This window comes from Tachyglossus aculeatus, unplaced genomic scaffold (assembly GCF_015852505.1).
Source record: "Tachyglossus aculeatus isolate mTacAcu1 unplaced genomic scaffold, mTacAcu1.pri SUPER_34, whole genome shotgun sequence".
Taxonomy (NCBI): domain Eukaryota; kingdom Metazoa; phylum Chordata; class Mammalia; order Monotremata; family Tachyglossidae; genus Tachyglossus; species Tachyglossus aculeatus.
This window is the reverse complement of record NW_024044839.1, coordinates 1,229,529-1,245,427: the sequence shown is the minus strand read 5'-3', so window position 1 is coordinate 1,245,427 and position 15,899 is coordinate 1,229,529. Positions and strand designations below refer to the sequence as shown.

The 15,899-nt window shown below is 48.1% G+C and overlaps 1 protein-coding gene across 2 annotated transcripts in view; it reads left to right on the top strand.

The window, feature by feature from the left end:
- RNF157 (ring finger protein 157) overlaps positions 1–15,899 on the top strand; it is a 39,828-nt gene that overhangs the window by 3,382 nt on the left and 20,547 nt on the right. For both annotated transcript variants that reach the window (XM_038742105.1, XM_038742104.1), the window contains exons 2-4: positions 6,660–6,778; positions 14,240–14,328; positions 14,929–15,075. In XM_038742105.1, coding sequence (XP_038598033.1) covers positions 6,660–6,778; positions 14,240–14,328; positions 14,929–15,075 — 355 coding nt within the window. The remainder of the gene's footprint in view (positions 1–6,659; positions 6,779–14,239; positions 14,329–14,928; positions 15,076–15,899) is intronic.

Genomic DNA, 15,899 nt, shown 5'->3' with positions numbered 1-15,899 from the left:
GAGACGATCTTTCTAAGCCAGGAGGCCACAGCGTGATTCTGTCGATCGAGCCTGCCTTCTAGGAGCGTACAGCCTACTGCGTGCAGAGCACTATATCGAGCACTGGGGAGAGCACAGAAGAGTTACTAGACCCAATCCCTGCCCTCAGGGAATTTACAGTCTAGTGGGTGACCTTTTGAATCCTCTCAAATTGCCTCTAACCAACAGGGCAAAGCCATAATTCATCATCATCATCATCAATCGTATTTATTGAGCGCTTACTATGTGCAGAGCACTGTACTAAGCGCTTGGGAAGTACACATTGGCAACAGATAGAGACAGTCCCTACCCAACAGTGGGCTCACAGTCTAAAAGGGGGAGACAGAGAACAAAACCAAACATACCAACAAAATAAAATAAATAGGATAGATATGTACAAGTAAAACAAATAAATAAATAAATAGAGTAATAAATATGTACAACCATAATTCATTTTCATTTGCAGGGATGAGGGCGAGGGAAAGGAGAGGCTGACACCATTCCCTTGTCAAGCCTTGCAAAGGCGCAGTGACCCCAAGGACCCAAAAAACTGTATTCAATCTTAAATCCGAAGTCAGCTGAACAAGGCATTTTGCTCATCCAGGCTTGTCTGCCACCGGGGCCATCCATATTAATGAAATGTTACTGGCCCTGTTGCTTCCATCTAGGAAAGATGAAGGAGACCACAAGGACAATTAAGTGACATTCACCACAAGAGAGAGTCCTCGTTTCTCTGCTTTGTCAAACATTCTCCTCTCCTAGATGCAAAATGCAAAAAAAAAAAAAAAATTCTAGTTCCCCAGGCTTTGAAAGTTTCAAAACAGAAGACATTCCTTTGGTGCGGAACCCAGATCCTGAGCTACTGACTTTTTTTGTTTGGAAGGATGAGAGCATTTGGAACGTCTTATATTTACCGTAATCATCCTCTAGCGCCCTTTCCCGATAGTGCTATTGAATTTTAATGCCGTGCCATAAGAACAGTGCGCTCTCACTTCCAGGTAATGCTGCCAAGCTTGCTTTTCCTTCAACACCTCTCCATGGCACTTATGCTCTGCTGCTCAGTTTTTGATGTATTTTGACTCGCTTGAATTCAGCAGGGCATTAGAGTCCGTTTCAGCTTAGCAGAGGTAATGGCAGATCTCTTCAGCTTAGACTGGCAGAGGAAGATGAACACACCGCTTGTGCAAAGCTGGGTTTTGCTACTTGGTTTTAACATTATTTTTGCTGGATTGTTGGTTCATTCGGTCAATCTCTCTTGCGTTGTACTACAATTGTACTGTGCTTCGTATAGAGCTGTGCACACAGTAAGCACTCAATAAATATCATTGATCGATCGATTGGGCAGACGTGCTCACCCTGGAATGCTGTAACAATCAGTCGATCAATCGTATTTATCGAGCACTTACCTTGTGCAGAGCAGTGTACTGTGCGCTTGGGAGAGTACTGTGTGACTTTGGGCAAGTCAGTTCACTTCTCTGAGTCTCAGTCACCTCATCTGTAAAATGGGGATTAAGACTGTGAGCCCCCCGGGGGACAACCTGATCACCTTGTAACCTCCCCAGCGCCTAGAACAGTGCTTTGCACCTAGTAAGCGCTTAATAAATGCCATTATTATTATTATATCAGAGCTGTTGACATGTACCCTGCTCCAAAGGAGCTTACCGTCTAGAGGGGGAATCAGTGGTATTTATTGAGCACTTATCATGTAGTCAGTGCTGTACTGAGCGATTGAGTACAATAGAGTTGGTGGACCCTAGCCCTGCCTCTAGGAGCTTGCACTCTGATGTATGCAGCACATTGTATTAAGCACTGGTGACACTCCACAAGGGTTAGTAGACACAATCCCTGCCCTCAAATAATTTACAATCCAGCTGGTGACCTTTGGAATCCTAGCAAATTGTCTGTAACCAACAGGGCAAAACCAAAATTCAGTTTCATTTCATTTCCTTTACTCACGGGAGTACAAAATCAGTCTGTTGAACAACTCCCCGCCCCGCCCTTCCCCAACCCCCTGAGGAGGGGTCAAAGCAAGTCATTGATTTTGTCATTGTTGTGTTGTTGGTTTTTTAATGGTTTTGTTAACCACTTACTTTGTGCCAGGCACTGTTCTAAGAGCTGGGGTAGGTAGAAGCTCGATCAGGTTGGACACAGTCCCTGTCCCATGTGGGGCTCATAGTCTTAAACCCTATTTTACAGATGAGGGACGTGAGGCCCCGGAGAAGTGAAGTGACGAAGTATCAGACAAGTGGTGGAGCCAGGATTAGAACCCAGGTCAATCAATCAATCATCAATCGTATTTATTGAGCGCTTACTGTGTGCGGAGCACTGTACTAAGCGCTTGGGAAGTACAAGTTGGCAACATATAGAGACGGTCCCTACCCAACAGCGGGCTCACAGTCTAGAAGGGGGAGACAGAGAACAAAGCCAAACATACTAACAAAATAAAATAAATAGAATAGATTACAAGTAAAATCAATAAATACTAAGGTCCCTTCTGACTCCCGGGCCCAGGCTCTAACCATTAGGCCACGCGGCTCCTCTGCTGTGTCAGTTACCCTCATCACCCCCACCAACATGCTGTAAGAATGAGGTTTGAAAAATCCAGTTCTGAGACAGCGGCAGTGCCTTCCTGTGCCTTTTGGGACCACATGGATTTCCTCCTGCACTTCGGGAGGGTCCCCTCCGGACTCCCACCCACCCCTCAGGGCTTCAGAGTGCCACTGATCAGTCCCCGTAATCAGTTGTCGGATCAACGAATGATTTTGTCCCTGTCCCTTAATCTTTTATTGATTACACTGGCCCAGCCAATCTTAAAGCTCTGTCTTTTATTTCTTACATGGTTCATCCAGGTGGTGTTTTGCCTGTGCGTATGTGTTTCTATGTGCGCACATTTCTCAATGAGCCGCCGAGATTTTATTTCACCTTTCTGAAGGGGAGCGAGTCGCAATTCAGAGATTACATCTCTCCTGTGAGGGGCGGCTGGCTGTTTATCAGCAATTTAATCCATCATCCTGTGGTATTTCTGGAGTGCTTACCGTGTGTGGATTCCATACCTCTTCTCTCTCCCCTTTAGACTGTGAGCCTTCCCTGACTAAGCCCTCATTTCCTCTCCTCCCACTCCCTTCTCCATCCCCTTTGCATTTGGATTTCCCCCCTTCACCCCACTGCATTTATGTTCCATAGCTGTCATTTATGTATATTAATGTCTGTCCCTCCCTCTAGGCTGTAAGATCCTTGTGGGCAGGGAACATGGCTGGAAAGTCTGTTATATTGTACTCTCCGAAGTTCTTAGTACAGTGCTCTGTAAATACGATTGATTGACTGAGCCCCATGTGGGGCAGAGACCATGTCTAACCTGATTGCATTGTATTTACCACAGTGCTTGGCACCTTGTAAGCACTTGACAAATATTTATTACCGTTATTATCATTATCCCAACTTTTGCCCCAGATGCATGGAACCTTAAGCAAATTAACTCTCTGGGTATCCGTTCAGTACCCCAAAAAGCCGGGCCCAGGGTGCTTGCAGAAAGTGTGCTTTGTTCTCTCATGATTTAGAAGACAAATCCAGATGCTAGCAGCCAGACCGGCAGTTCGCAAAAAAGGGTGGCCACCACCATGTTTGGGTGGATGTTTGTTTCTTAGACTAGGCTAATGATTAAAAAGCAGACTCAAGCCTCAAGGCACTAAATTAGCTCTCTCCCTCTTCCTTATCCACTCTCTCTTCCCACCACACTCCCAGCCGATACTCTTCATCTCTCAAGCCACCCTTCTCACACGGCCTTGTCTTTCAGTCCCTTCCTCCTACCTGGAGTAATAATGATGATGATTGTGGTATTTGTGAAGCGCTCACTGTGTGCCAAGCACTGTACTAAGCACTAGGGTAGATACAAGATAATCGGGTGTGACACGGGGCTCACAGTCTAAGGAGGAGGGCGAACAGTAAACTCGTTTTGGGCGGAGAATGTGTCTGTTGTACTCTCCCAAGCACTCAGTGCAGTGCTCTGCACACAGTAAGCGCCCGATAAATATAACTGATTGATTGACTGAATGCCCATTTTGCAGATGAGGAAACGGAGGCACAGAGGAAGGGAAGTGACTTGCCCAAGGTCCCACAGAAGACAAGTGGCAGAGCCAGGATTAGAACCCAGGTCTTGTGACTCTCTGGGCTCTTGCCACTAGACTATGCTCCTTCCCACTCCACTTTCCATCCTTCAGGCCACAGCTGTCCCCATCTTCAAAGCCCTTCTGAAATCCCACCCCCTCCAGAAAGCCTTCCCAGTTATTTTCTCTTCTGTCTATGTCATATCCTGTAAAGCCTGCTAGACTGTGAGCCCATTGTTGGGTAGGGACCATCTCTATATGTTGCCAACTTGTACTTCCCAAGCGCTTAGTACAGTGCTCTGCACCTAGTAAGTGCTCAATAAATACAATTAAATGAATGAATGAATATCCCATTACTGGCATTCCAGCACCCCAATAGTATGTCTGGAACTATTAACTCATCCCCCTCCAATCCCTCCCGCCGTATCCATTTTTCCTTCCTTATCTTCTACCTGTAAATTATTCCAAGCCCATCTCCCACTACGTCTACCTGTAAATTGAGCCCATCTCCCCGCTGTACTGGAAGCTCCTGGAGGGCAAGGATTCTGTCTTCTAGTTCTGTTGTGTGCTGTGCTCAGGACACAGCAAATGCTCGATAAATGTTCCGACCGTAATTGAGGGATCGAAGAAACAGTATCGGCTGGGCCCCCCGGTTTCCTTTACTCTTGCAAAGGAATCAATCCGTCGATCGAAAGAAAACCTGCACGCCGTATTGGATTCCTCCTCCTCCTCCTCAAACATGTGCAGTGAATCCATTTTACCGAAGTCCCTGTGGTAAATGGCCCCTGGATTCTTTCAGGCGATCTCTTTCTCTTCTGGCAACTACCTTCTCTATGAATTATGCAGGTGGAAAATGAAGCTCTCCAGCAGTAAGCATCAATAATTGATGGGTGCATCTTGAGGGGGCCGTCTGGTGCCGAGCACAGAGACTTTCCACGTGCCTGACTTGGGTTTTTGCCAGCCACCTTTTATGCCACCGCCACCAAAAGTTTGTTGTCCTTAATTCCGTCTCCCCCCTTTTTTGTCTTATGGTATTTGCTAAGCACTTACTATGTGCCAGGTACTGTACTAAGCACTAGGGTCAACACAAGCTCATCAGATTGGACGCAGTCCTTGTCCCACATGGGGCTCACAGTCTTAATCCCCATTTTACAGATGAGGTAACGGAGGCACTGAGATATTAAGTAACTTTCCCAAGGTCACACAGCAGACAGGTGGCGGAGCGGAGATTAGAACCCAGGTCCTTCTGACTCCCGGCCCACGCTTTATCCACTGGGCCACGCTGCTTCTCCAATCCCGGCTCCGCCAGTTGTCAGCTGTGTGACTTTGGGCAAGTCACTTAACTTCTCTGGGCCTCAGTTACCTCATCTGGAAAATGGGGATTAAGACTGTGAGCCCCCCGTGGGACAACCTGATCACCTTGTAACCTCCCCAGCGCTTAGAACAGTGCTTTGCACATAGTAAGCGCTTAATGAATGCCATCATTATTATTATTATTATTATCCTCCACTTCCATCCTTTTGCCAGGTTGGCTTTGAATTTCTGCAGGAAATTTCTTGCACACGGTATTGTTATAGTGTACGATCCCAAGTGCTTAGTACAGTGCTCTGCGCACAGGAAGTGCTCAATAAATATGATTGACTGACTACTTTCCCAGGCACTCAGTACAGTGCTCTGCACACAGTAAGGACTCGAGCAATGCCATTTATTGTTTGGTTAATTGGTATTATCCCTGCCGTGATTCTTCCATTTGGGAAAGAAGGTGAAAGGATAAAGCACCTATGATTGAAAATAGATCTTTCATTCCGGGCGCATTTCACAGCACTGTTAATCAGTGGTATTTACTGAGCGCTTACTGTGTGCAAAGCCCTCTACTAAGCACTTGGGAGAGTATAGAACAACAGAGTCTGTAGACGTGTCCCCTGCTCACAAGAAGCTTACAGTCTATTGGCCTCGTTTATCCCTTTCGTTAACTGGGCACGGAGGCTGTACTGAGTGCTCAGGAGAGTTGATCGACATGTCCCCTGCCTACAGCGAGCTTATGGTCTAAAGGAGGAGAGAGACGTTACTAGAAATAATGTGTAATGTACATATTTATTACTCTATTTATTTATTTATTTTACTTGTACATATCTATTCTATTTATTTTATTTTGTTAGTATGTTTGGTTTTGTTCTCCGTCTCCCCCTTTTAGACTGTGAGCCCACTGTTGGGTAGGGACTGTCTCTATACGTTGCCAATTTGTACTTCCCAAGCGCTTAGTACAGTGCTCTGCACATAGTAAGCGCTCAGTAAATACGATTGATGATGATGATTTAGAGATATGAATGTTATAGGCTCGTGGGCAAGGAAAGGGGCTGTTTATTATTAGATTGTACCCTCCCAAGTGCTTAGTACCCAGTAAGCACTCTATAAATGCAATTAAATGAGGGGTTGAGGGTGGGGAGACTATCAAGTGCCCAAAGGGTGCAGATCCAAGTGCACAGCTTTTAGCACAGTGGTTTAGTTTGACCCTTCCTGTGTGTCTGTCCCCTTCAGGAAGCTACTTTGCCAGCCACTTCATCATGGGAGGAGAGAGGTTCGACGCCACCCAGCCCGAAGGCTACTTGTTCGGCGAGAACAGCGATCTGAATTTTTTGGGGAACCGGCCAGTGGCGGTAACCAGCCCTTCCGTTGAATCCTCTCCCGCGGGGGAGGGGGCGGTCCGGTGCCGATCCTCGTCCAGGCCGGACCGCCGGCGGACCTGGAATCCCCGGGTCGGTTCCATGCCAGAAGCAGCGGGGGCCCGGTGAAAAGAACCACAGTTGGGGAGTTCTCACCCTGCATCTGCCACTTTTTTTTTTTTAAATGGTATTTGTTAAGTGCTTTTAGACTGTGAGCCCACTGTTGGGTAGGGACTGTCTCTATATGTTGCCAATTTGTACATCCCAAGCGCTTAGTACACTGCTCTGCACATAGTAAGCGCTCAATAAATACGATTGATGATGAAGTGCTTCCTGTGTTCCAGGCACTGTACTAAGCACTGAGGTAGATACGAGGTCATCAGGTTGGACACAGTCCCTGTCCCACATGGGGCTTACACTCTTAATCTCCATTTGACATATTTATTATTCTATTTATTTATTTATTTTACTTGTGCATATCTATTCTATTTTATTTTGTTAGTATGTTTGGTTTTGTTCTCTGTCTCCCCCTTTTAGACTGTGAGCCCACTGTTGGGTAGGGACTGTCTCTATATGTTGCCAACTTGGACTTCGCAAGCGCTTAGTACAGTGCTCTGCACACAGTCAGCGCTCAATAAATACGATTGATTGAATGATTGATTTGACAGATGAGGGCCCAGAGAAGTGAAGTGACTTGCCGGAGGTCACACAGCAGACATGCGGCAGAACCGGGATTAGAACCCAGGTCTTTCTGATTCCCAAGCCCAGGCTCTATCCACTAAGCCATTCTATTGTCCCCATCTGGGGTTTCTCTGAGGGAGGAAGAACAGGTCTTTTCATCCCCATTTGACTGAGGCTGAACTGAGGCCCAGCGAAGCAGCGTAGTGGCAAGAGCCCGGGCTTGGGAGTCAGAGGTCATGGGTTCTAATCCCGGCTCCGCCACTTGTCAGCTGTGTGACCGTGGGCAAGTCACTTAACTTCTCTGGGCCTCAGTTACCTCATCTGTGAAATGAGGATGAAGACCGTGAGCCCCACGTGGGACAACCTGATACCTTGTATCTACCCCAGTGCTGAGAACAGTGCTTGGCACATAGTAAGCACTTCACAAATACCAATATTATTATTATTATTATTATGTGACTGGCCCAAGGTCACCCAGCGAGTCAGGGGTGGAGCCAGAACTTGAGCTTGGGCCTTCCGACTCCCAGGGGTCCCATTGGGGTTGGGGCCCGGGCCTGCGGCGTCACCGCTGAGAACGTTTCCTCGAAAACAATCAGAAATGAGCCGAAATGAAACGTCCTGTCCCACACCTCTTTGTTTCCTGTCGTCATAGTCCGCCCCCACTTACGGGAAGACGCTTTGTCACGGGGAAATTCAGGTAACTTTTTCGGTCTTTTGGAGAGCTGAAAAGCACCTCCCCTCGGGCTGGGTTTTGTCAAGACAGTTCCACCAAAGGTGTCTGCAGGCAAGTGGCAGAGCCAGGACTAGAACCCGCAACTCCCCACTGCCGGGGGTGGGAGTTTTTTCCACCAGGCCACCCTGCTTCATCATCATCAATCGTATTTATTGAGTGCTTACTATGTGCAGAGCACTGTACTAAGCGCTTGGGAAGTACAAATTGGCAACATATAGAGACAGTCCCTACCCAACAGTGGGCTCACAGTCTAAAAGGGGGAGACAGAGAACAAAACCAAGCATACTAACAAAATAAAATAAATAGAATAGATATGTACAAATAAATTAAATAAATAAATAGAGTAAAAACATATGTACAAACATATATACATATATACAGGTGCTGTGGGGAAGGGAGGGAGGTAAGATGGGGGGATGGAGAGGGGGAGGGCTTAAGGTCCCTGAGGGCAGGGGATCTTTCAGAGTCTTCCAAATGCTCAGTCCAGTGCTCTGCACAGAGTAGACCAGAAGCTCCTCGAGGGCAGGGATTATGCCTCCTCACTCGATTGAATTCTCCCAAGTGCTCAGTCCAGGGCTCGGCACACAATAGGGCAGGCATTCAGTCAAACCTATTGACTGATTTGTAGAAGCGGTTCCGGGTCCTAGCAGAGCATTGGAACTTTAATAAAAGGGCAGCTAACATCACCACTAAGTGACAGCAGAAAACTTATAAGTACAGTGCTTTCCTGCAGAAAGACACATATAACTCTATACATTGATGGAGGCACAAATATACGTAATAAGCACTGAACGGATTGCCTTTCATTGTCATCTGTGCGTCATTTGATGTAGAGCAAGAAGGGGGAAGAGCTTGAGCCAGAACAATAGAATTTAGCTCTGAAATTTCAGGAATAATAGTGGTGATTGTTACTATCATTACTGTGTGCAGAGCTCTCAGTACAGTGCTGCGCACAGCGCCCCGTAAGTACCACTGATGAGGAAAATTGTGGTATTTGGTAAGGGATTGTTATATGCGCTTAGATGCGCTTATATGCGTTCAGCGCTTAGAACAGTGCTTTGCACATAGTAAGCGCTTAATAAATGCCATCATTATTATTATTATTATTAGTATATGCCAAGCACCGTGCTAGGCACCGGGATAGATTCAGGGTAGTCGGATCAGACACACTCCCTGTTCCACATAGTCTAAGGGAGAGATAGGACGGGTATTTAATCCCCATTATATAAATGAGGAAACTGAGGCACTGAGAAAGTAAGTGATTTCTTTTAATGTCCATCTCCCCTACTTGACTGTAAATTTGTAGGCGGGGAACACGTCTACCAACTCTGTTGTATCGTACTCTCCCGAGTGCTGAGCACGGTGCTCTGCACAGAGTAAGTGCTCAATAATCATAATTGTGGTATTTGCTAAGTGCTTACTATGTGCCAGGCACTGTGCTAAGCATTGGGATGGATACAAGGTAACCAAGTTGGACACAGTCCCTGTCCCAAATGGGGCTCACGGTCTTAATCCCCATTTCACAGATGAGGTAACCAAGGCACAGAGAAGTGAGGTACTTGCCCAAGGCCACCCAGCAGACATCATCATCATCATCATCAATCGTATTTATTGAGCGCTTACTATGTGCAGAGCACTGTACTAAGCGCTTGGGAAGTACAAATTGGCAACATATAGAGACAGTCCCTACCCAACAGTGGGCTCACAGTCTAAAAGATATGTGGCAGGGCTGGGATTAGAACCCACGTCCTCTGACTCCCAGCCTCGTGCCCTTTCCATTAGACCATGCCGCTTCCCCTGGATTCGATTATGATCGATCGATTCCTCCAGGTGATTGAAAGGTGTCTATCCGCCTCTCCCACCGGAAGACTGGATGGAGAGTCGGTTTATAAAACGGGGTTTCAGACCTGGGCTGCCCTTGGAGAACATTGGGTGGCAAAAACTAACCTCCTCCAAAGCATCCACAAGCCGGTTGGTCCCTCTCTGTCTCTCTCGCTCGGGGGTGCAGCTGGTTGATGGGGAAATTTGTATTCACGCCGTAGCAGCCGGGCAGAGAATAGACTCTTCTCCCCGGACACCAATCTAAGAAAACGTTCTCCGGCATCAGCAGTCTAAAAATAGCTCCTCCCGCTAGCTGTGGCCCCACAGCATGTCTGACAGGGAAAGAGGGGGGCCTGGAGGAAGCCGGGGAAATGATCTGGACCAGCGAAAGGAAGCGGAAATTCAGAGCAGGCAAGAGGAACGTTCTTGCAACGTCTCGACACCGGCTGGGATCGATTCTAACTTGGAATCTGTGGAAAATCAGTCTCCCCCCACCCCGTCCCCCAGCAACGAGGCTTTGGTCCCGTGATATCAATCAATCAATCAATCGTATTTATTGAGCGCTTACTATGTGCAGAGCACTGTACTAAGCGCTTGGGAAGTACAAATTGGCAACACATAGAGACAGTCCCTACCCAACAGTGGGCTCACAGTCTAAAAGTGGGCTCACAGTCTAAAAGAAGCAGCGAGAAGCACCGTGACCTAGTGGGAAGAACACAGGCCTGGGAGACAGAGGACCTGCGTTTGATTCCCACTTCTGCCGCTTGACTGCGGTGTGACCTTGGGCAGATCACCTGACTTTTCTGGGCCTCAGTTCCCTCATCTGCAAAATGGGGATGTAATACCTGTTTTCCCTCCTACTTAGAATGTGAGCCCTATGTGGGACCTAATAATCTTGTATCTAACCCAGTGCTTCGTACAGTGCTTGGCCCATCATAAGAGCTTAGCAAATACCACTACTATTATTATTACAATATTTCTGATAATAATGATAGTGATTGTCGGGATATTCGTTAAGTATTTGTGTTTACTCCATGCTAAGCTCTGGGGCTAGATAGAAGATAATGTGATTAGATGCAGTCCCTTTCCTACATGAGGTTCACAGTCTTAGAGGGAGGGAGAACAGGTAGTTTCTCCCCGTTTTACAGATGAGGAAACTGAGGCACAGAGCAGTCAAGTGACTTGCCTAAGGTCACATAGCATGGAGAGCCAGGACCAGAACCTGTCTGGACTGATTCTGGTCCAGTTAGTTCCTACAAGACCACACTGCCTCCTTCGTTTTCACCACAAGTTATATACTGAGCGCCCCTGGCATGCAGAGCAGTGTATTTCGTACTTATTGTTGCAGAAGCAGCGTGGTCTGGTAGAAAGGGCGTGGGCCTGAGATTCAGGATCTGGGTTCTAATTCTGACTGCACCATTTGCCCGCTGTGGGACGTTGGTCCATTCATTCATTCAATCAATCGTATTTATTGAGCGCTGGGACCTCGGTCCATTCGTTCATTCAGTCGTGTTTATTGAGCGCTTACTGTGTGCCTCAAGATTCCTCATCTGTAAAATGGAGATTAATACCTGTTCTCCCTCTGATTTAGACTGCGAGCTGCATGCAAAATAGGGACTGTGTCTGCCCGATTGTCTTGTATCTCACCCCAGCGTTTAGTATAGGGCTTGGCCCATTGTAAACACTTAATAATACCATTATTAATACACGCTTGAACAAGAAGACCCAATGTTTGCCTTTAAGGGACTTAAAATTGAACAATGGGGCTTTTCTGGTTTAATTTCATGTTATGTAGTCTATATTGCATTTCCTATTGGAAGCAGAACTAAGCTTTCCAATTTTAAACTTGCATGGAATCAGTCAGTTGTAGTTATGAAACATCTACACGGTGTGCAGCGCACCGCAGAGAGTGCTCCAGTGTTCAGTTGAGTAAATAGACCTGATTCCTGCCCTCAAGGAGAGTACAGTCTCATTGCATTTAATATTTCTCTTCCTTTCTTCCCCCAGCCCCCCCAAAACCAAAGCAGGTGATTCCTTGATTACCGAGTAAGTGTATTTAACAAATGAAATGCGATGGCTGAGTTGGTAGCTTAGTTTAGGGGTAAATGCCTGGGAATCTAATCAATCAATTGGTGGTATTTATTGAGCACTTACTGTGTGCAGAGCACTGTACTGAATGCTTGGGAGAGTCCAAAACAATAGAGTTAGTAGACAAGGTCCAAACGGCCTCGAAGAGGCCCTGCTCGGCTCAGTGGAAAGAGCCCGGGCTTTGGAGTCGGAGGTTATGGGCAATCAATTGGTGCTATTTATTGAGCACTTACTATGTGCAGAGCACTGTACTGAATGCTTGGAAGAGTCCAAAACAATAGAGTTCGTAGACAAGGTCCAACTGGCCTCAAAGAGGCCCTGCTCGGCTCAGTGGAAAGAGCCCGGGCTTTGGAGTCAGAGGTCATGGGTTCAGACCCCGGCTCTGCCAGTTGTCAGCTGTGTGACTTCGGGCAAGTCACTTCACTTCTCTGGGCCTCAGTGACCTCATCTGTAAAATGGGGATTAAGACTGTGAGCCCCCCCCCTTGGGACAACTTGATCACTTTGTAACCTCCCCAGCGCTTAGAACAGTGCTTTGCACATAGTAAGCGCTTAATAAATGCCATTATTATTATTATTATTATTATTATTATTATTAGTGCTCGTGGCTCCACTATTCTTCGTTCTAGCTGGTGTGGTGCAGTTGGCCAGGGAAACCTGTAGAGGGCAGCACCACCTATGGGTTTGCACAACCTGTGTGATTGTCCCTATCGTCTCCCATTTTCCAGATGAGGGAACTGAGGCACAGAGAATAATAATAATAATAATGGCATTTACTAAGCGCTTACTATGTGCAAAGCACTGTTCTAAGCGCTGGGGAGGTTACGGGTTGATCAGGTTGTCCCACGGGGGGCTCCCGGTCTTCATCCCCATTTCACAGATGAGGGAACGGAGGCACAGAGAAGTTGAGTGACTTGCCCAAGGTCACACAGCGGAGAAGAGACGGAGCTGGGATCAGAACCCAGGTCCTCCTGACTCCCGGCCCCGTGTTCTATCCAGTAGGCCACATTGCTTCTCTTGGTTTCCCTCAAGGTTGCTGTTTCTTGAGCTTTTGTGCTTTCAAGTGCTCAGTCGAGTGCTCTGTTGACAGTAGACTGTCAGATCGGTAATCAATCAATCAGTCAATCGTATTTATTGAGCACTTACTGTGTGCAGAGCACTGTACTAAGCGCTTGGGAAGTACAGGTTGGCAAAATATAGAGACAGTCCCTACCCAGCAGTGGGCTCACAGTCTAAAAAGGACGGGGATCGTGCTTTCTATCTCTAGCGTACTCTCCCCATCCGCTCAGAACAGTGCACTGCACACAGTGGATCGTAAGCTCCCGGAGGGCAAGGCTCATTCCTACTGATTCTATTCTACCCTCCTGAGCACTCAGTATAGATCTCTGCATAGAGGAAGCACTCAGCACATGCTGTCGATTGACTGATTAACTGACAACCCATTACTGGTCATCCAGAGTACCTATAGAAGGGGAGTGCAGCTGGCTTAGTGGAAAGAGCACTGGGCTCTAGTCCCAGCTCTGTGACCTTGGGCAGGTCACTTTACCTGACTGGGCCTCAGCTTCCTCATCTCTGAAATGGGGACAGGACCACGAGTCCCGTGTGACTCACACCCAGACTCCGATTTGGATTATCTTGTATCTACCTCAGCACTATTTGGGGGCAAATATAAACCCTTAACCGATACTGTAATAATAATAATTGTGGGATCTGTTAAGCATCTACGATCTGCCTAGCGCTGTACTAGGCCCTGGAGCAGATACAAGGTAATCAGGTCGGACTCAGTTTGTGACCCACCTGGGGTTCGAAGTCTAAAAAGGTGGGAGGACAGGGATTGAATCCTTATTTTCCAGATGAGGGACTTGAAGCCCAGCGAAGTGAAGTGACTTGTCCAGGTTCACAGAGCAGACAAGTGGTGGGCTGGGATTAGAACTCAGGTCTCCTGACTCCCGAGACTGGGTTCTTTCCACTAGGGCCACACCACGAAGGGCCCAGGAAAGGCCTGCAGAAACTGTGCCAGGCCAACGCCTCTGTCCCACTCTGGGCGAGGGGTAAAGGGCGTGGGGCCCCCCTTGGGCCTGTGCCCAGGGGTGGAACCGGACCCAAGCTTAACCCACCTTGTCTCCCTTCCAGTTTCCGTACGCCGCCCCACCTCCCCAGGAGCCAGTCAAGACCCTCCGGAGTTTAATCAACGTCAGAAAGGACACGCTGAGGTTGGTCAGGTGAGTCCCTCGTTCTCCGGGCCAACAAGGGCCCTCCCATAGTCAGAAAACAACACCATGGCGGGAGTCCCCCTCCACCCCGTGCTGATGCTGTGGATGGGTGGTTTTTCCCCTGGAGAATCCCTTCTCCAAACCAGCTTGGTCCAGGCAGAGGTGACGGTGGCAGCCAGCAGGCCGAAGCCGTGGGCTTCCTCAGCCCTGGCTTCTGTCTAGTCTGGGGCCTGGGCCTCTCTTCACGTCTGGGGCATCTGGACGGAGGCCTTCACCCGTCTTCGCTTTTTAAAACCTAACCCTCTCCAGTCTCCGTGAGCCGGCTGGCAGTACTTCCATTTTACAGATGAGAGGACTGAGGCCCGGAGGATGAAGTGGGTGGCTGCCAAATGTTCAGCGGAGATCTTTCATGCATCTCTCCGACCTTCATGGGCCCCTCCTCTGGTGGGTGGTAGTGGTGTGTTGGGGGAGAGGGGTCTTCTTCTCCCTCAGCCAATCACATTTCACCCATTTGGGGGCCTGGGACAGGGGCACCCCGGCACCTGATTGCTTTTCTGGCCCAGTCATGTTGCTGCAAGCTTCGGTGCTGACGAGCCTGAGATTTTCCAGGTGTCCCGAAGAAGCGAAGACCCCCGGGGAGGAGGCGAACAAAGCCAAGGTCCAGTACAACGTGGAGTTCACGTTTGACACCGACGCCCGGGTGGCCATCACCATTTATTACCAAGCCACAGAGGAGTTTCAGAACGGCATAGCCAGGTGAGAAGAACGGGGCCCAGAAGCAAGCCTGTCCGGCAGTAGCCCTGACTGACGTCTTCTGGGTGCCGAGCGCTGTCCTGAGCTCTTGGCAGAGCCCAAGAGGGTACTCAGTGATCCCTGCCCTCAAGGTGCTGACAGTCTAGTAGTACTGACTGAGCGCCTACTGTGGGCAGAGCACTGTACTCAGCTCTTGGGAGAGGACAGTAAGGTTTAGACAAGATCCTGGCCTTCAACGGGCTTGCAGTGTTTCTTTCAGGTGCAGAAAGTACAGAGGAGCTAGTAGGACACAATCCTTGCCCTCAAGGAGCTTCCAATCTAGCTGGGGAGACAGACCCTAAAATAATTTAGTGGCTGATTGAATGTTTCCCAAACCCTGGGCATCTCTCCTGAGAGCCCGGCTTGGTGTCACCTTTCCTTTCCTTTGGCTTTGTGAGTCTCCCCAAATCCTGAAATTTTCCAGTGATCAGCCTCTGCCCAGAAGGCTGTGGGGTCCCTCGCCCTCTTTTTATCTCCTTTCCATCAATCAGGGCTCTTTTGAGGGATTTAAATGTTGAATCATTTGATTGGCAGTACCTAACCTAGAGCACCATGCGCGCTGCTGCTTTCATCATCATCAGTGGTATTTATTGAGCACTTACCATGTGCAGCACACTGTACTGAGCGCTTGGGAGAGTACAGTACAATAGAATTGGTAGACACATCCCCTGCCCACAACAAACTTTGTAGGAAGAGTGATAGTATTTATTAAGGAAGTGCTTGGGGCAAAGCACTGTGCTGAGCACAAAGGGTGAGACTTAGACAAGGGACTGACCATCTAAGAAACA